General features: G+C 41.1%; 1 protein-coding gene and 1 non-coding gene across 2 annotated transcripts in view; both read right to left on the reverse strand.

Annotated features, from left to right (window-relative positions):
* SUN3 (Sad1 and UNC84 domain containing 3) overlaps positions 1 to 20828 on the reverse strand; it is a 39791-nt gene that overhangs the window by 15232 nt on the left and 3731 nt on the right. The window contains exons 2-6 of the mRNA XM_060019759.1: positions 20371 to 20432; positions 11433 to 11536; positions 7317 to 7357; positions 6124 to 6295; positions 4771 to 4855 (exon numbers count right to left, since the gene is read on the reverse strand). Of these exons, the coding sequence (XP_059875742.1) occupies positions 4771 to 4855; positions 6124 to 6295; positions 7317 to 7357; positions 11433 to 11536; positions 20371 to 20432 (464 nt within the window). The remainder of the gene's footprint in view (positions 1 to 4770; positions 4856 to 6123; positions 6296 to 7316; positions 7358 to 11432; positions 11537 to 20370; positions 20433 to 20828) is intronic.
* Positions 9964 to 10070, reverse strand: LOC132431441 (U6 spliceosomal RNA). Its single transcript, XR_009520744.1, has one exon. It is a non-coding gene; the product is annotated as a U6 spliceosomal RNA (small nuclear RNA).

The following is a 20828-nucleotide window of genomic DNA, read 5'->3' on the forward strand; positions in this document are numbered from 1 at the left end:
TTTATATTTAGATCATACTTTTTACATTTAACGCATTTTGAGTTAACTTTTGTAAGGTGTGAGCCAAGGTTTATTTTTGCATACGAATGTCCAACTCTTCCAGCACCATCAACTTGCTTTTTCTCCTTTGTCAAAAGTTAATTAGTGTGGGACTATTTCTGGACTTTTTATTATGTTTCATTAATTTAATCGACATCACATTCTCTCATTACTGTAACTTTATAGTAAGCTTTCAAATCAGTGTGAGTCCTCCAAATTTGTTCTTCTTTTCAAAACTGTTTTGGCTATTTTAGAAAGAGCTTGTAGATTTCTACAAACAATCATGCTGAGATTTTGACTGGGATTGTGTTGAATCAATAGACTGGTTAGGAAGAATTGCCATCTTACCAATAATGGTGCCTCTAATACACAAACTTGGAAGATCTGTCCACTTTTTTAGGTCTTCTGTTATTTCTTTCATTAATGGTTTTTTGGGTTTTTTTTTTTTTTTGCTTTTAGCATGTTTTTCATGTTTTTCACTGCTGTTGTGAATAAGACTGTTTTTAAAATTTATTTTTCCAATTTCTTATTACTAGCATCTAAAAATTATATATATACAGTTGAACTTACTAACTTCACTTATTAGTTCTAGTAGATTTTTTGATGATTCTCTACATAAATCATCATGTTGTCTGTGAATACAGAGTTTTTTATGTCTTCCTCTCCAATTTGCTTGCTTCTTTCTTCTTTCCCTCTCTTCCCCTCCCCACCCCCACTCTTCCCTCCCCTTCTCTCTCTGATTCTTGTCTTAATTTACTGTTAGGAATTCTAGTACAGTGTTGACTAGGACAGAGTATAGTTCTTTCATCTTCTTAGTTAAATTTATTCCTAGGCATTTTATTCTTTCTGGTGCAATTGTAAATGGAGTTGTTTTCTTTATTTCTGTTTCTGATCATTTGTTATTAGTGTATAGAAATGCAGCAGATTTTTATGTATTAATTTTGTATCCTGCAACTTTACTGAATTCATTTATTGGTTGTAATAGTTTTTTGGTAGAGTCTTTATGGTTCTCTGTATATGGTATCATGTCATCTGCAAATAGCGACAGTTTTATTTCTTTTTCTCCCATTTGGATACCTTTTACTTCTTTTTCTTCTCTGATTGCTGTGGCTGGGACTACCAATACTACATTGAACAAAAATGGTGAGAGTAGGCATCTTTGTCTAGATCCTGATCTTAGAGGAAAGTGCTCAGCTTTTCACTGTTGAGTATGACGTTAGCTCTGAGTTTGTCACATATGGCTTTACTATGTTGAGGTGTGTTCCCTCTGTACATACTTTGTCTTTTTTTAGTGGTTGCTCTGGCAATCTTAATACACATAACTAACCTTTCAAAGTCAATTTAGAGCTAATATTTTACCAAGAGGTCCCTTTAACTTCACCTATTGACCTTTCCTTAAGAGTTGTCCATCTACATATATTAAAACCCCATCAGCTAATGTTATAATTTTTCTTTTCAACAGTCATACCTATTTTAAAGAACTTAAGAAAATTGTCTCATAGTTATAGATATTTGTCTTATCTGTTGTTCTTTCTTCTTTCCTGAAGTTCCAAGTTTCATTTTGGTGTCATTTCCCTTAGCCCTGAAGAACTTCCTTTAGCAGATCTGTTGACAAAGAAGTCCCTTGGTTTCCCTTCATCTAAGGATGACTTCATTTCACCCTCATTCTCTTTTTGTTTTTTTTTTAATTTGGTTGCACTGGGTCTTGGTTGTGGCAGGTGGGCTCCTTAGTTGCAGCACACTGGCTCCTTAGTTGTGGCATGTGAACTCTTAGTTGCAGCATGCATGTGGGATCTAGTTCCCTGACCAGGGATTGAACCTGGGCCCCCTGAATCGGGAGCATGGAGTCTTAACCACTGCGCCACCAGGGAAGTCCCTCATCCTCATTCTTAAAGGATATTTTTACTGGATCTGCATTGGCATTTCCTTTATTTCAGTGCTTTACAGTGTAGTTCCCCTCTCTTCTGGTCTCCTTGGTTTTCGATAAGAAATCTGCAGTCATTTGTATCATTATTCTCCCATATTAATGTGTGTGTTTTGTTCCTCTAGCTGCTTTCAAGACTTCCTCATCTTTGGTTTTGTGAAATTTATGATGTGTCTGGATATAGTTTTCCTTGACTTTATCTTGTTTCTGATTTCCTCAGTTTCTTGACTCTATAAATTTACTTTTTTAACAAAATTTGGGATGTTTTCAGCTATTATTTCTTCAAATAAATTATTTTTCTGCATTTGTCTCTTATTTGCTTCTGAGACTACAAGGATGAGAACGTTAGACCTTTTCATATATGTCCCATAGGTTTCTGAAGCTGTTTCATTTTTTTCAAAATTGTTTCCATTTTTTCCCACTTCTTCAGATTGGATAATTTCTACCGATCTTCAGTTTCACTAATTCTTTTCTCTTGTCATTGTCCTATTATTAAGCCCATATAATGAATTTTTTTCAGGTGTTGTATTTTCATTTCTCAAATTTTCATCTGGTTCTTTTCTATAGTTTCTCTGTCTTGGCTGAGAGATCATATCTTTTCATTCATTTTAGCTATACTTACCTTTACCACGTGAAGCCTAGTTACACTACCTGCCTTCAGAGTCTCTGTGTGATAATCCAACATCTGTGTCCTGATGGAGTGGGTTGGCATCTGCTGGTTCTCTTTCCCCTTGCAAATTGGTCACATTTGCCTAGGTCTTGGTATGTCGACTAATTTTGAACTGTATCCTAGACATACTGAATATTATATTGTGAGACTCTGGGTGCTTTTGTTTGTTTCATCACACAATCAACCAGAAATGTTCAGACCATAAATGCCCCTCCTTTTCTATGGGAGGTGGTAACAATCTCAGTTCCATTTTCAGAGCCTTTACAATAGGCATGTTCTGCCCATGTGCCCCTCAGTGGACAGTCTAAGACCCGACCTGTGGCTAAATCTGTCAAAATCTCAGAGCCGCTGCTGTGCTGCCGTGGGTCCATCTCCGTGAAAGAGAAGCTATGAGGCAAGCCGGCAGCAGGCCACACACATGAGGTCAGGGCGTCTGCTCTCCTGTCCGGCCTTCTCAAGCCTTCCTCCTACACTCTCTGGCCAACAGGACTATTTTGTTCTGGTTCTTTCTAGAACGGTGGAGTTTCTCTCATAATTTTAGTCACCCACCGCACTGTCACCACCTTGCGGCTCTGTCACTGCAGCTCAAGCCTCAGCTCAAGCTTTGAGAGAAAAGAAAAACAGTAAACTCACCCCCGCATGGGCCACATTTCCAGTATTTTACTTCCCTCCACAATCTGCCTCCTTTTGTTTACTTTTCATCATACTCAGGTAGCTGCTTTTTATATTTTGTCCAACTCTTTTAGTTGTATGTCATCAGCAGGGAAGAAAGGCTACCCTGGGCTTTTCTCCATCTCATCCTAACCAGAAGCTAGCTGTGCATCATGCTAACATTTATTCAGAAGCCATAACGTTTTCTGCCATTCCTTGTTTTACACAGGGTATCTACGGACCTTTGTCATTATGGTTTTTCCAAATGGAATTGTAAGTATATTCAACAGAATAGGAAGAAGGCATCAAAAGGCTGTATCAGAATGCCAAGACTCGGACTTCCCTGGTGGTGCAGTGGTTAAGAATCCGCCTGCCAACACAGGGGCCACAGGTTCAAGCCCTGGTCCAGGAGGATCCCACATGCCACGGAGCAACTAAGCTCATGCACCATAACAACTGAGCCTGAGCTCTAGAGCCCGTGAACCACAACTACTGAGCCCACGTGCCACAACTACTGAAGCCCACGCACCTAGAGCCCATGCTCCACAACAAGAGAAGCCACCGCAATGAGAAGCCCGCACACCGCAACGAAGCGTAGACCCCGCTCGCCGCAACTAGAGAAAACCTGTGCACAGCAACGAAGACCCAATGCAGCCAAAAATAAATAAATAAATTTATGCCCAAGGAAACAAACAAAAAAAGCATTCTGTGAGTTACCTTCCCACCTTATTTAAGCTCATGCCTCTCAGGCTTCAGGGAATTCAAGGTCAGACGTCTGTCCTCTTGCTCTGTCTCTCAACACACACACACGCGTGTGTGCATGCGTGCGTGCACACACACACACACACACACACATGACTAATAATCATGCTGGTTCAAATGTTCTCTGCTCCATGCAGGACACAAATTTATTTCCTCAATATTAGTTTGGCTTTTGTCACTTGATAAAAATTAGCGCTCCTCTGTGTGCTTTGTATTTCCCCCCTCTTTCTCTTGCATGCTTTCCCCCTCCTCCCTCCCACCCCCCCCCCCCAATGCTTCACTGAGCACATGGTCATACACTGCCACAGGCAGGGGCTTCTAGGCAATATTAAGATTAACGATTCACAGTCTAAGCACTTAAGAATATATTTTTGGAGGATACTAAGAACATTATATACAGTCTTGAGACACTATCACTTAATCGCTAATAATGCATTTAGATGAGTCATTAGTAGTCGTTTTAGTATATAGAGGATAGACTGTTATAATGTTTGTGACGCATCCCCAGCCTCCCTGTGCAGGCGCACCTTCTCTGTGGTGCTTTTGCCTACACATCTGCACTCACCCACAACCATTTCTATTCTCCTCTTTACTGTCTAGGTTTGTTAGTTTTTCCTCCCTCTCCAGTTACCAGATAGATAAACACCAGATAAAGAAACACAGAGGACATGGATGCTTTTGAAGCCTCGACTTTTTATACTGGCCTTGTCACTCCTTTACTCACCTGCAGACTTAAGGGCGTAATCGGCCATCTGGACTTGATCTCCTCTCAACTTTTTAAGTACATAATTTACCAAGTTTGACATTTCCTGTACAAATTTTAAAAAGAGTTTCCTGTTAACAATCTCTGTCAACTGCTTGAGTTTTGACAATTTACTTTGTTGATTTGGACCCAAATTCCCTAATCTGCAAAATGATAACAACACTGAACATTGACCAAGCTGCAGATGGAGCCCAGCACCGCATACAGATTCTTAACATCACCTTCCCAGGTCAGTGGGCTCGGTGTTCCTCAGGCAGCTGACTTATCCAACCTGCGATGTTCGGCCGTTCACCAAGGCCACAGAGCAAGGCTGGACTCAAGCCCCTTCTGAAGGCCTGACAACTACTCCATCATGCTGTCACGGTGGGGCAGTCAAATGCGGATGCGTGTGACCTGCTGGATGCCCCTTATAGTGTCTCTGCTTAGTAATAAAGACTTGAATGTTCTGTAAATATTTGGTTAAATATATATATATGTGTATATTTTTTGAAGCTTGTGGGATCTTAGTTCCCCAACCCAGGATCGAACCTGTGCCCCCTGCAGTGGAAGCGCAGATTCCTAACCACTAGACTGCCAGGGAACTCCCTGTAGGTATTTGGGGATCAAGGCAGTTTACATAGAGTACGTGATTGCTTGTGTGAGAAATTATTCATCATTTGGATTAATATTGGGTTCTTGAGGATGTTCTGAGTCTAGAAAAGCAAGTGTCCTGAGAGAACATAACAGTCTGAGTTCTAACTGAGGAAGCACTTTGTCCCAGGGCCGTGGCAGTGGGAGCCTTGAGGCAGTGGTGGTCAGTGTCATCTTTCTGTGTCTTTCAAAAAGCAGAACCTAAGGAAAGGAAAGAAGCTAGTGCTAATAAGGGGGGAGAAGAGGCAAAACCAATCTCATTGGTCTTCATCATAATGTTGCCCGACCTGGTGCTAAGTAGGTCAAATACACGAGCTTTAGGTCCCTGAATAAAAATATTTTACTATTTGAGTATTTGTGTATGGACTTTCAGAGACTGTCATTTCTGAACGAGCTTTTGTTTGTCTTCTTTTGTTTTTAACTGCAAAATAAGACAGAATCAGTTACTTATTTGGGTGGGAAGTCAGTTTTCTTGAAATACAAAATCTTCCCTGTGACACAGCAATTATGAAAAAGTGTGTTTCCAGGGGCAAGCTTTAGTGAATGTAAGCTACTGCCGGGGAAGAATTTTCAAGAGGACACAGACCACACCCCAGCTGTCGCCCCATTCCCCACTCACGTAAGCTGTGGATGTGACAACTGAAGTTCGGACGAGCCCCGCCTCCCTGCCAATGCCCACATCACCTCGTCCACAACTTCAGTGTGGTCCCAGCCTTCAGCGGAGTCTCCATCTGCAGTCCAGCTGTAACTGTGCAGACCATCCCGTATATCTCTAAGTAAGGCCTTCAGAACATCTATTTCTTCAATTAAAAATAGAATTTCACGTAAGTTGTTTTCCAAAGTCTGGCTTTCCTTCCTGTGAATGGAGACCCTCACTGTGAAAGGAGGAAGCGGTGGGCTCCCTGCTGCCCCCCAGGGCTGGGCTTCAGGGCCAGCAAAACAAAGAGGTGCTTTACGTTGCAGAAGAGAGAAACCCCAAGTGAGGGGCGCTCAGGAGATGCCCCTTCGTCTAAAGCACTGCCTTTCCCTACATGTGAAAAGCAAAGGCTTTCAAGGAAGCTGTCCTGAGGACATCCCAGGGCTTGGGGCGTGCTCTGTGTAGGCACGTCCCATCCCTCCCTTGGTGAGTGCAGCCACCCTGACCTGAGCTGGGTGATCTCACAGTGTGGATCTTAAATCCCCCTCTCACCTCCTTAGGATGGGGAACACCTTGTACTTTGAGTGGGGTACAGAGCTGGAGATTCCCAGACAAGCCCTGAGACTCTGTGGACCAGCCTCGGGCGGGCGAGGCGCGGGGCTGGAGGATCCAGCCATGGGTGGAGGTGGGGGGCAGCTGCCTTTCACCAGCTCCAGGGTGCAAGATTTTACTTTCCAAGTATGGACTCTGCTGCTTGTACAGTTTGAAACTTATTAGAAAGGATAAGAAAATGTCAAGCCAATAGGTATTTCTTTATGCTGAAAAAAAATGGAAGCACTACTTATCTAGTATTTTCTCCCAATTTGTGAAACAATATAAAATTTTGAAGAAATAAAAACTTAAATTTTGGTGTGTTTGTAACAGTTTTTATTCCATGCAAAAACATTGTTACAAAATAATTTTGTGTCCCACTGCACTTCCCAGATCAGTAAACATATTTTAGAATTATTTTAATGGCTTCATAATTCTCCATTCCACATGTTTAACCTTCGACCTGTTTTTCTCATCTTGGTTGTTTCCTTTTTTAAAAAAATAATAAATAATATTGAAAGCACCTCCCAGTGTATATTTCCTTAAAGAATGATCCACAGAAGTAGGAATTAGTTTTATAATTTTACAAAAGCATTTCAGTGTTTGGACCCACACCAGAAAGTCCCACACATGAGAACATCTCACTCACTTTAAAAGTTCCAGTTGCTCTTTTGGCATTCGAAGCCTGGCCTGAAAAAAACAAAACAAAACAAAACAAAATCATTCCAAATCCTGCCTACTCAGGTGGAGTTATTTTTCCTATTTGTAAAGGGGAAGGAAATCACACTGCCACCCTCGATAGAGACGTGTGCCAAGTGGGACCCACAGCCTCTAAGACACCTGCATCTTCCTGCAAATAGTTATATTTAGAGGAGATGCGGAGGCATCCAGACCTGAGGTTTGTTCCTGTAAACAGTGAGGGGCATCCCCTTTCTCTGTAAGGAAGCCAATGGCTGGATTCCATTAGCATGCCATCAAACACATTGCAGGCCCTTACCTCATGCCGGCAGGGTGTCCCAACAGGACCGTCTCACGTTTGAACAGGGGGTGCCCAGCCAGGCTGACGATGTTGCTGCCGTTTAGGATGCACATGGGGCGTGGCAGAGGAGGTCCACATGGGACAGCGGACAGAGGGTCTGCTCCCAGGCTGCAGCCCCTGCCCACCCAGCTTCCTTCTGCCAGCTCCTCTGTGTGCGAAGTTCCACGAACCTCGTGGGTTCCAGGCTCCCCCACCAATGGCTGAAAACCCAGCAGCTTAAAATGACAGAAGTGGATTCTCTTACAGCCCTAGAGGCCAGAAGTCCGAGATCAGGGTGTCAGCAGGGCCGCACTTTCCTCTGAGGCTCAAAAGAGATTCCATTTCTTGCTTCCTCCACCTTCTGGAGGCTCCCGGGCTTGCTGTGGCTGCACTGTCCCCACACGCCCTTCTCCCCTAGGTGCTTCTCCTCTGTGTGTCTCTTATCAGCTGTGTGACACGTGTCAATGGGTTTAGGGCCCATCTGGGAAATCCAGGATGACTTCATCTCAGGAGCCCTAATTACATCTGCAGAGACTCTTTTTTCCAAATAAAGGTTCCATGCACAGGTTCTGGGGGTCAGGCCATGAAATAGCTTCTTGGGGGTCACTTTCAACCCACTGCAGTGACCAACCATGAGTTATCAGGGAAATAATGTTCCATCCTTCTCAACGGACAAGTTTGCTTTTTTGTTTCAAAGACTCTGACTTCCCATCAGTTTGCTCTGCCCAAATGGTGCAAGGCAGGAGGGACATCTCATCCACACTGTTGTGTGACAATGGAGTGGAGTGGAACACAGCACGCCACACAGTAGGCAATTACCTCGCTTTTGTTTTTCTGCTGAGCAATTTAATTTTAAAAAATATTTTATTGGAGTATTGTTGTTTTACAATGTTGTGTTAGTTTCTGCTGTGCAGCAAAGTGAATCAAATTATACATATACATATATCCCCTCTTTTTTGGATTTCCTTCCCATTTAGGTCACCACAGAGCACTGAGTAGAGATCCCTGTGCTAAACGGCAGGTTCTCATTAGTGGACAATTTAATTTCTTATAGGCTCTCCTCAACATTTTTATTTTGATGTGGATGTGGATGTGGGAGCTTATTTTTGGTAGGGAGAAATTCTTATTTCTAGTTTTTCAGTTTCTGTTTGAATAGGTTTCCTGTCGGTAGAGGCAGTGTGTTGCACTTCTGTTACTTTTTTTCTGTTCTAACCTTAAAAGAACATACAGAAAATATGCCTTCATTAATTTGCCGATAAATAAATTTGAGAGTTCTTTGAAAGCTAACATATTCCGGATTTTTAAAAGCATTTTTATTTGCCTCATTTCCAAAAGGATTTTAGGTGGCTTCCACTATAGGAGCAAATATAGTATAAAAAGCCATCAGACCAGGGCTTCCCTGGTGGCACAGTGGTTAAGAATCTGCCTGCCAATGCAGGGGACATGGGTTCCAGCCCTGGTCTGGGAAGATCCCACATGCCGCGGAGCAACTAAGCCTGTGTGCCACAGCTACTGAGCCTGCACGCTAGAGCCCATGAGCCACAACTACTGAGCCTACACTCTAGAGCCCATGAGCCACTACTACTAAGCCCATGTGCCACAACTACTGAGCCTGTGCTCTAGAACTCGTGCTCCACAACAAGAGAAGCCAACACAATGAGAAGCCTGCACACTGGAACGAAGAGTAGCCCCCACTTGCCGCAACTAGAGAAAGCCCGTGCACAGCAACAAAGACCCAACACAGCCAAAAATAAATAAAGTAATAAATTAAAAAATAAAAAGCCATCAAACCAAAAAAAGGTGAGGAAATGAACGTGAAGAGAAAAGAAGGACTGGGAAAGGAAGATAACACGTGAAAGATGGGTTGGCATCCACAGGGAAAAATGAAAACCTCAAAGATGCAGCAGAGGCTGCTTTGGGTACGGCTGGTGATCCATCCCTTCCACGAGGGTCCTGTGATAAGAATGGTGCTGGGGCTCCTAAGAACCTTTCTGGAGCTTCCTCCCGGGCAGGTGTACAGAGCCCCATGGAAGGTTAGGACAGATGTCCAGTGCCTTCAGTAGGACTGCACAGCATCTCCAACAGAGCTCCTGATGAAACACCTGCTGCCTGACCCAAAACATGCCCATTGAAGGAGGACCAGTTGGCATCTGCAGTCAACTGGACAGGTGTGGAATCAACAGCCTCCTGAGAAATGACAGGGCTGAGTAGAAAAGGCAGAGAAACAGCTGTGGGCAGGGCCACAGCCTTGTTAGTCATTGTTAACTATTTTACTCTTAAAAATACGGAAGCCTTCATGAATCTGCTAGTCATCCTTGCTCAGGGGCCGTGCTGATCTTCTCTGTACTGGTCCACTTTTTGTATGTGCACTGCCTCGGTGAGCACTGTTTTGTTTTTACAGGTAATGTCGACTGAGAATGTGGCTCAGTCAGATTCTGAGAATGTGGCTCCAATACTTCGAGCTGTGACAAATTGGATGCAAGTGTTCACAAATGCCCCACGTGGTCAGTACTTTTTTTTTTTTTATAACAAAACTGCCACAAGTTATCTAATTTTAAACCTTATAACTTCCAGGGAAGAGGGCACAAGCTCAGGTCCAAGGTCACTGACTGGATGGAGTTCATTGGTCTGTCGCTTCTTTCTGTGGAGCAGTGGTTGACTTGACTGAAGCTCCTGTCCTTCCTCCTTTCTCTCATCTTCAGAGGCCAAAGCATAGGACAAACAAGGTAACATCTGGAGTGCTGGGGTGCACCAGAGAGAGGACACCAGTGTCTGGTCTCAGGCTCAGTCCCTTTTGCTCTAACTAGCTTCAGGACAGATGGGAGGCCATTCTGTCCACAGCTCCAGGCTGTGGTTAACTGAAGTGTTAGTTGCCATTTTCCATGTGCTGAAGCTTCCCTTGGGGTGCTGGCTTAGTTTGTTCAGGCTGCTCCAGAATACCAGAGACTGGTTGGCTTATAAATAACAGTTTATTTCTCACAGTTGTGGAGACAGAAGTTCAAGATCAAGGCACCAGCAGATTTGGTATCTGGTGAGAACCACTTCCTGTTCATAGACAGTGTCTCCTCACTGTGTCCTCACATGGCAGAGAGAGGGCAGGGAACCCTCTGGGGTTTCTTTTTTTATTTTTTATTATTTGGCCACACCATGTGCCATACAGGATCTTAGTTTCCCGACCAGGGATCGAACCCACACACCCTGCAGTGGGACTGTGGAGTCTTAACCACTGGACTGCCAGGGAAGTCCCTGGGCTATCTTTTTTATAACGGGCACTAATCCCAATCATGGGGGTTCCACCGTCATGACTTAATCACTTCTCAAAGACCCCACCTCCTAATACCTGGGGTTAGGTTTCAACATATGAATTGGGGGGGGATGTAAATATTCAGCCTATGACATTCTAACCCTGGCCCCCCAAATTAATGTCCTTCTTGCATACAAAATACATCCATTTTATCCCAACAGCTCAAAAGTCTTTGTTCATTCCAGCATCAACTTAAAAGTCTAAAGTCCAAAGCCTCAACTAAATGTCATCCAAGTCAGATATGGGTGAGACCCCAGGTACAATTCATTCTGAAGCAAATTCCCCTCCAGCTATGAGGCTGTGAAATCAAACACATTAACTGCTTTCAAACATAGCAGCATAGGATAGACATTGCCATTGCAAAAGGGAGAAACAGGGAAGAAAGAAAGGGTAATGAATCACAAATCTAGTGTATTAGATTTTAAATGAGTGACATACATCACCTGGTAATTGTAAAGGTGTGAACCATATTCTGCAATTACAGCATAAAATTGTCTGGATTTTTGAGGAAACTCTTTTTCTTTAAGCCTCATGTGATTTCTAAATCCTGTTAAGGAAAAGATTGACTTTGATTAAATAGTTTATCTGGAAACAGTTATAAGATATTTTACATTGATGAAACAAAATTTATATTTTCAGGCAGGACAAAAAAAAAATTTAAGTTCTTTCTGTGTCCATTTGGGCCTTCTCCCTCCCTGCCTAATATGCAGTGTGCATCTGCATTACACATTAACCAGGGCTCCTCAAAGACGGGAGTGAACTTTATATAAATATCAGCATGTCATTTTGACGTATGAGCTTTTGTCTCAAAAATGTATATGTGCCTTCGACTTCTAACAGGTGGAACAGTTCTCAGAACTACTGAGAGTCTGTCTCCTGAGATATAATCCTCAGTTTGCCTTGAATAAAATTCCTCTTTTTCCTTCTTAACCTGATTGTTAATTGAATTTTTGTGGACAACATATATTAATAGAGATTTCTCTAAGCAGGGAAGCTATATCAGATTCTTGGGTGACAATAATTTTAAATGGCAGCATAAGGGGCTCAAAAACGTGTTCCTTCATTGAAACAATCATAAGCTTGCAAAGACTAACAGGACCAACTTTATTGGAATTCTGAAATCTAATCTCAAACTTACAGCAACCAGAGGACTGAAGAAAAGGGCAGATTAGTTTTGGAAAGAGAACAGTGTGGCATTATTGCTCACTTGCCCTACCATCTCCCACTCCCCAGAATGGTGGCAGTGGCTGTGCAGATGGCAGCCAATGTTTCTGGTGCAGATGTTGTGCCAGGGGTCTAATACAGACATTGTTCTTCAACTAGTGTGACTCTGAGTTTTGACCTGCCTAGTGTTCCCCTGATTAGCTGGTGCAGAGGCTGACCTTTGTTTCTACCCACTCCCTTGGGCTAGAACAGTTTTCTGGGAGGCTGCAATGTCTGTTGAAAGATTTCAAGATATAAACTGGCCATGACATCTCTGAGGAAGCCCAAACATTGGACTAACTAGAAAAAAACTTTATAACCCATCTGTCTTAAATATGATCAAAAACTAAAGGAAACCATGGACAAAGAACTAAAGAAAACCAAAGAAATGAAGTATGAATAAAATGATAATACCAATAGAAAAATTATAAAAGGAACCAAATACAAATTCTGGAGCTGAAAAGTACAATAACTGAAATGAAAAAATTCACTGAAAGGGCTCAACAGCAGATGTGAGTAGGCAAAAGAGAGAATCAATGAACTCAGAGACAGAACAATTGAAATTATCGAGTATGATGAGGAGGAGGAGAAAGAATAAAGAAAGTACACAGGGCTTGAGAGACCTGCAAAACAGCCTCAAACTTATCAATGTACACTATGGGAGTCCCAGAAGAAGACAGAGTGAAAGATATCTGAATAAATAATAGCTGAAAACTTCCCAATTTGATGAAAAGCATAAATTTACGCATCCAAGAAGCTCAACAAACTCTAACTAGGATAAACTTAAGGAGACTTATACTAGGACACACTATAATCAGTCAGTCAAAAGTCAAAGACAGATAATTTTTTTTATTTTTTTACATCTTCATTGGAGTATAATTGCTTTATAATGTTGTGTTAGTTTCTACTGTACAACAAAGTAAATCAGCTATATGTATACATATATCCCCATATCCCCTCCCTCTTGAGCCTCCCTCCCACCCTTGGTAGTGTATATATGTCATTGCTACTCTCTCACTTCATCCCAGCTTCCCCTTCCCAACTGTGTCCTCAAGTCCAAAGACAGAGAATCTTGAAAAGAGCAAGATAAATACTACTTGTCAAGTACAAGGAATCCTTAATAAGAATATTATCAGATCTCTGAATATTATCAGAAACTATGGAAGCCAGAAGTTGGTGGGATGACATATTTAACATGCTGAAAGGAAAAAAAAACCAAAACATGCCAACCAAGAATTCTATATCCACCCAAATTATCTTTCAAAATGAAGAGGAAATTAAGACATTCCCAGAAAACAAAAACTGAAGAAGTTATTGCCAGAATACCTGCCCTACAGTAAATGCTAAAGGGACTCCTTCAGGCTGAAGTGAAAGGGCACTAGAGAGTCAATGTCATCTGGAAAATCAATATTTCCAGTAAAGGCAACTATAAGTTTTAATAAGTAAATATAAAAGCCAGTATTATTGTATTTTTGCTTCGTAACTCTTTATATTTCCTGCATGATTAAAAAGACAAATGCATAAAAATAATTATAGATCTATGTTAGTGGATACAAAATATGAGGCCACAATCACCCTGATATGAAAAACAGACAAAGATGTCACAAAGAAAGAAAATTACAGGCCAATATCACTGATGAACATAGATGCAAAAATCCTCAACAAAATACTAGCAAACAGAATCCAACAGCACATTAAAAGGATCATACACCATGATCAAGTGGGATTTATCCCAGAGATGCAAGGATTCTTCAATAAATGCAAATCAATCAATGTGATACACCATATTAACAAATCGAAGGAGAAAAACCATATGATCATCTCAATAGATGCACAGAAATCTTTCGACAAAATTCAACACCCATTTATGATAAAAACCCTGCAGAAACTAGGTATAGAGGGAACTTTCCTCAACATATTAAAGGCCATATATGACAAACCCACAGCCAACATTGTCCTCAATGGTGAAAAATGGTGAAACCATTTCCTGTAAGATCAGGAACAAGACAAGGTTACCCACTCTCACCAATCTTATTCAACATAGTTTCAGAAGTTTTAGCCACAGCAATCAGAGAAGAAAAGGAAATAAAAGGAATCCAAATTGGAAAAGAAGAAGTAAAGCTGTCACTGTTTGCAGATGACATGATACTATACATAGAGAATCCAAAAGATGCTACCAGAAAACTACTAGAGTTAATCAATGAATTTGGTAAAGTAGCAGAATATAAAATTAATGCACAGAAATCTCTGGCATTCCTATACACTAATGATGAAAAATCGAAAATGAAATTAAGAAAACTCTCCCATTTACCACTGCAACAAAAAGAATAAAATATCGAGGAATAAACCTACCTAAGGAGACAAAAGACCTGCATGCAGAAAATTATAAGACACTGATAAAAGAAATTAAAGATAATACAAATAGATGGAGAGATATAAAATGTTCTTGGATTGGAAGAATCAACATTGTGAAAATGACTCTACTACCCAAAGCAATGTACAGATTCAATGCAATCCCTATTAAACTACCACTGGCATTTTTCACAGAACTAGAACAAAAAATTTCACAATTTGTATGGAAACACAAAAGACCCCGAATAGCCAAAGCAATCTTGAGAACAAAAAATGGAGTTGGAGGAATCAGGCTCCCTGACTTCAGACTATACTACAAAGCTATAGTAATCAAGACAGTATGGTACTGGCACAAAAATAGAAATATAGTTCAATGGAACAGGATAGAAAGCCCAGAGATAAACACACGCACCTATGGTCACCTTATCTTTGATAAAAGAGGCAAGAATATACAGTGGAGAAAAGACAGCCTCTTCAATAAGTGGTGCTGGGAAAACTGGACAGGTACATGTAAAAGTATGAGATTAGAACACTCCCTAACACCATACACAAAAATAAGCTCAAAATGGATTAAAGACCTAAATGTAAGGCCAGAAACTATCAAACTCTTAGAGGAAAACATAGGCAGAACACTCTATGACATAAATCACAGCAAGAGCCTTTTTGACCCACCTCCTAGAGAAATGGAAATAAAAACAAAAATAAACAAATGGGACCTAATGAAACTTAAAAGTTTTTGTGCAGCAAAGGAAACCGTAAACAAGACCAAAAGACAACCCTCAGAATGGGAGAAAATATTTGCAAATGAAGCAACTGACAAAGGATTAATCTCCAAAATTTACAAGCAGCTCATGCAGCTCAATAACAAAAAAACAAACAACTCAATCCAAAAATGGGCACAAGACCTAAACAGACATTTCTCCGAAGAAGATATACAGACTGCCAACAAACACATGAAAGAATGCTCAACATCATTAATCATTAGAGAAATGCAAAGCAAAACTACAATGAGATATCATCTCACACCAGTCAGAATGGGCATCATCAAAAAATCTAGAAACAATAAATGCTGGAGAGGGTATGGAGAAAAGGCAACACTCTTGCACTGCTGGTGGGAATGTAAATTGATACAGCCACTATGGAAAACAGTATGGAGGTTCCTTAAAAAACTACCAATAGAACTACCATACGACCCAGCAATCCCACTACTGGGCATATAACCTGAGAAAACCATAATTCAAAAAGAGTCATGTACCAAAATGTTCATTGCAGCTCTATTTACAAAAACCAGGAGATGGAAGCAACCTAAGAGTCCCTCATTGGATGAATGGATAAAGAAGATGTGGCACATATATACAATTTAATATTACTCAGCCATAAAAAGAAATGAAATTGAGTTATTTGTAGTGAGGTAGATGGATCTAGAGTCTGTCATACAGAGTGAAGTAAGTCAGAAAGAGAAAAAGAAATACCGTATGCTAACACATATATATGGAATCTAAGGAAAAAAAAAAAGATCATGAAGAACCTAGGTGTAAGATGTGAATACAGACACACACCTACTAGAGAATGGACTTCAGGATATGGGGAGGGGTAAGGGTGAGCTGTGACAAAGTGAGACAGTGCCATGGACATATATACACTACCAAATGTAAAATAGATAGCTAGTGGGAAGCAACCTCATGGCACAGGGAGATCAGCTCCGTGCTTTGTGACCACCTAGAGGGGTGGGATAGGGAGGGTGGGAAGGAGTGAGACACAAGAGCGAAGAGATATGGGAACATATGTATAACTGATTCACTTTGTTATAAAGCAGAAACTAACACACCATTGTAAAGCAATTATACTCCAATAAAGGTGTTAAAAAAAAGGGTGTAATTTTTGACAACAGCATAAAAGAGGAAGGGATGTAGCTGTATAGGAGCAGAGTATTTATATGCTGTTGAAGTTATGTTGGTACCAATTCAGGCTGTATTTTATGAATTCAGAGTGTTAGTTGTAATCTCCTGGGTAGTCCCCATGAAAACTTCTAAAACATATCCACAAAATGAGAAGAAAATCAAAACAGTACACTACAGGGACGTCCCTGGTGGTCCAGTGGTTAAGACTGTGTGCTTCCATTGCATGGGGTGCAGGTTTGATCCCTTATCAGGGAACTAGGATCCCACATGCTGTGCGGCACAGCCAAGAAAAAAAAACACAAAAAATAATTAAACACAAAAGGCAATAATGAATAAAATGAGGACCAAACAAGGTATAAGACAGAGAAAACAATAGGAAAATGGCAGAATTCTTTTCTTATCAGTAATTACTTTACATGTAAATGGATTAAACTCTCCAATCAAAATAAAGACTGCCAGAATGGATTAAAAAAACATGATCCAACTATATGTTGCCTACAGGAGACACATTTTACAACCTAAACTGAAAACTATAAAAGAATGCTGAAAGGTATTTTTTAAAGATGTAAATAAATCAGGATGCTTACTATTGTTAAGATGAGAATACTACCTGAAACTGTCTATAGATTTCAAGCAATCCCTGTCAAATTCCAGCAATGTGGTCCAGGCATAGAGATAGACATATAGACCAATGGGATAGAATTTCACATCCAGAAATAAGCCCATACATCTATGGCTGATTGAATTTTTTGACAAGGGTGTCAAGACCATTCAATGGGGAATATAGTCTTTTCAACAAATGATGCTGAGATAACTGGATGTCCATTTGCTAAAAAACGAAGTTGGATCCCTACTTCATGCTATACACAAAAATTAACTCAAAATGGATCAATGAGCTAAATATAAGAGCGAAAATCATACAACTCTCAGAAAAGACATAGAAGTAAATTGTCATGACCGAAAATTTAGTAATGGATTCTTAGATATGACACCATTAAAATTAAAACATTTTGTGCATCAAAGGACATTACTCAAAAAGTGAAAGGGCAACCTACTGAATGAAAGAAAATAGCTGCAAATTATATATCTGAGAAGGGTCTAATATCCAGAATATATTAATATAAAGGACTCTTACAAGTCTAACCACAAAAAGACAAAAGCCCAATCAAATGGGCAAAGGACTAGAAGAGACTTTCTCCAAAGAAGATATATAGATGTCAAACAAGCACATAAAAAGTGGCTCAATATTAGTCAACATCAATCATTAGGGAAATGCAAATCAAAACCACAATGAGACGGCACTTCACATCCACCAGGATGGCTACAATCCTAAAAAATGGAGAATAACAAGTGTCGGTGAGGATGTGTGGAAACTGGGACCATCATACATTGCTGGTGGGAAAGTGAAATGGTGCAGCTTCTCTGGAAAAGAGTTTGGCAATTCCTCCCTAGCAACTTGCTAGTAGGAATATAACACAAAGAATTGAAAAGAGGTACAGTAAGTCCACTACATGTGAACGAGTTCTGTTCTGAGAGCTAGTTCATAAGTCCAATTTTTTCATAAGTCCAAATACTTATAATACTTTTCCCACAAAAAATACATAAAAGACAAACAAACACAAAAAATAAAGAAAACATTTTAAATTCTACAGTATAGTGCCTTGAAAAGTACAGTAGTACAGTACAACAGCTGGCATACAGGGGCTGGCATCGAGGGAACAGGCAAGAAATAAAGATACTGTCCTACAGTACTCTATACAGTACTGTATAGTACACAAAAGCACAACCACTTATAGAGGATGCACACACATGACAATGTACACCAGACATGTGAACTAAGTTATGTGATTGGACATGTGAACGTACATTCAAATCTTTGGAAGTCCACAACGTGAAGGCTCGTATGTAGAGGACTTACCGTATTCAAACAAGTACATGTATACGCATGTTCATAGAAGCACTATTCAAACAGCCGAAAGGTGGAAGCAGTGGATGCCCATCCAGAGTTGACTGGATAAACAAGTTGTGGTCTATTCATACATGGAATATTATTCATCCACAGAAAGGAATGAAGCACTTATTCATCTACAACATGGGTGAGCCTCAAAAACATGATGCTTAGTGAAAGAAGCCAGACAAAAATGGCCATCCATTGTATAGTTCCGTTTATATGACACATTCAGAGCATGTTAATCCTTAGAAACAGAAGCAGATTGGTGGTTGCCAGGGGATAGGGGAGGGGCAATGGGGAGTGACTGATTAATGGGTGTGGGGTTTCTTTTGGGGTTGATGAAAATGTTTCGGAATTAGAAGTGGTAGTTGTACAACACTGTGAATGCACTCAATGCCACTAAACTGTTCACTTCTAAATGGTTCATTTTATATTATGTGGATTTCACCCCAGTAGATTAAAAAAAGGGGTCTGAGGGGCTTCCCTGGTGGCGCAGTGGTTAAGAATCCGCCTGCCAATGCAGGGGACACAGGTTCCAGCCCTGGTCCGGGAAGGTCCCACATGCCGCAGAGCAACTAAGCCCGTGCGCCACAACTACTGAGCCTGCGCTCTAGAGCCCATAAGCCACAACTACTGAGCCCGTGTGCCACAACTATTGAGCCTGCGCTCTAGAGCCGGTGCTCCACAACAAGAAAAGCCACTGCAATGAGAAACCTGCACACCGCAACGAAGAGTAGCCCCTGCTCGCTGCAACTAGAGAAAGCCCGTGCACAGCAACGAAGACCCAATGCAGCCGAAAATAAATTAAAAAAAAAAAAAGGATCTGAGTCCACTTTAATTCCATTGAAATCATTCACACATCAGTGGTGTCTAAAATGGATCTGGCCCCTTTGTGGGCAAGTGGGCAAGCTTACAGTGGGGAAAGACAAAGAAGAAGTTTGCATGCACTGTGAAGAGGTATCTTAAAAGATATCAAAGGAATATAGGGTATTCATTTCCAAAACAAGGAAAATCCTGAGCACAAATAGTTCTACCGTTCACATGGCGTGTTCCTGACACAGGCAGGGAGGTGGAGCCTAAGAAGAGCAGACGTGGATCACTGTACATGGGGCTAGGGTGGAGCTGTGGGAAATCTCATCACAGAGGGTTCATGCGTCAGGGGCGGGCAGCAGCAAGGGGTCGGGGGTGCGGGGGCGGCCCGCTGAGGTTCACAGACTGAAATCAGCAGAGATGAAGACCAGACAGCTGGAAGCAGCAGAGCCAGGCAGCGTGCAGTTCTCGGTAGGAACTGGAATGTTCAAAGTCTAGTCTAGAGGTCTGCTGAGATGGGGTGGGTGCTCAGGGCACTAAGATGCGGCTAAAGGAAGGCTGGTGCAAGCTTCACAGAGCCCTCGGTCCAGGTATCTGCATGCAGTCCCAGCTAAATAGCCCCCAGTGCCATGTAAAACAGCATTTCGTGGTGGAACTGGGTGGAACTCTTTCATGGGCAGTCTACACTTCAGGTTGTCTGCATACCACAGAGCAGGTTTCCGGTGTGCTAGGGTTTGTGATGGGTGATATTTACAGTCAGAAAACTGCAAACGGCATGCTCCATCATTTCTTCAAGAATCCTATGATAAGCCAGAGCCTTTGGTTGTCAAAATCCCACAAGATGAGTCACCCAGATTTAGAAAAGGTCAATTGTATGTGTTTGCAATAAAAATATAAAGGATTCTTAACTTCACAGCAACTTCTTTCATTTTAAACTGTGATTCTAACAGACATAAAGTACTTGCTAAGTTTTCACAAAGATGCCCATATTACTTTTATGATCAGAAATAAAAGACAAAAAAAAAAAAGGAATGGTTCAAGAGCGTGCAGTCGCTTCCAGGCTCCTGTGGCATTTATTACAAATGTGAGTCATTCCACTGTGATGTCTCTCACCACACACATCCTGTGAAATGGCTTCAAGGATCATTATTTAGGAGGACTCACCTAGAAGAAGAAATGTCAGTATAAACACCACACTCGTGACAGTCTTCCATGATCGAGTTAACCTGAAAAGAAGAAGAAGAACAGCAAAAAGAATTTAACAACACGCCACCCTTAACCTTTAATTTGAACTTTAACCTCTACAACCAAGTCAAGAAACAGGACTAGGCTGAGTATGTGAGTTAATTTAATTCCTAATCCACTATCTGTGAAATTGAGGGAAAACAGCATTCAGGCTGGTGTATATACATATTCACACATACACACACACCCCTCTCTTTCACACACATTACTGTCATGCTGTTCCATGTTTTTATGCCTATAAATGCTTATAAAGAAGAAAACAGAGGTCTGTTTTCTTAGAGGTCTGCAATGTAGCGTGAGCCAAAGAGAAAAAAGAAAAGTCAGAGTCTGATTTTGTGGAAATTCGGTATTAAGCTAAAGAACTACGACAATGAGCA

Source organism: Delphinus delphis, chromosome 9 (genome assembly GCF_949987515.2).
Source record: "Delphinus delphis chromosome 9, mDelDel1.2, whole genome shotgun sequence".
NCBI lineage: Eukaryota > Metazoa > Chordata > Mammalia > Artiodactyla > Delphinidae > Delphinus > Delphinus delphis.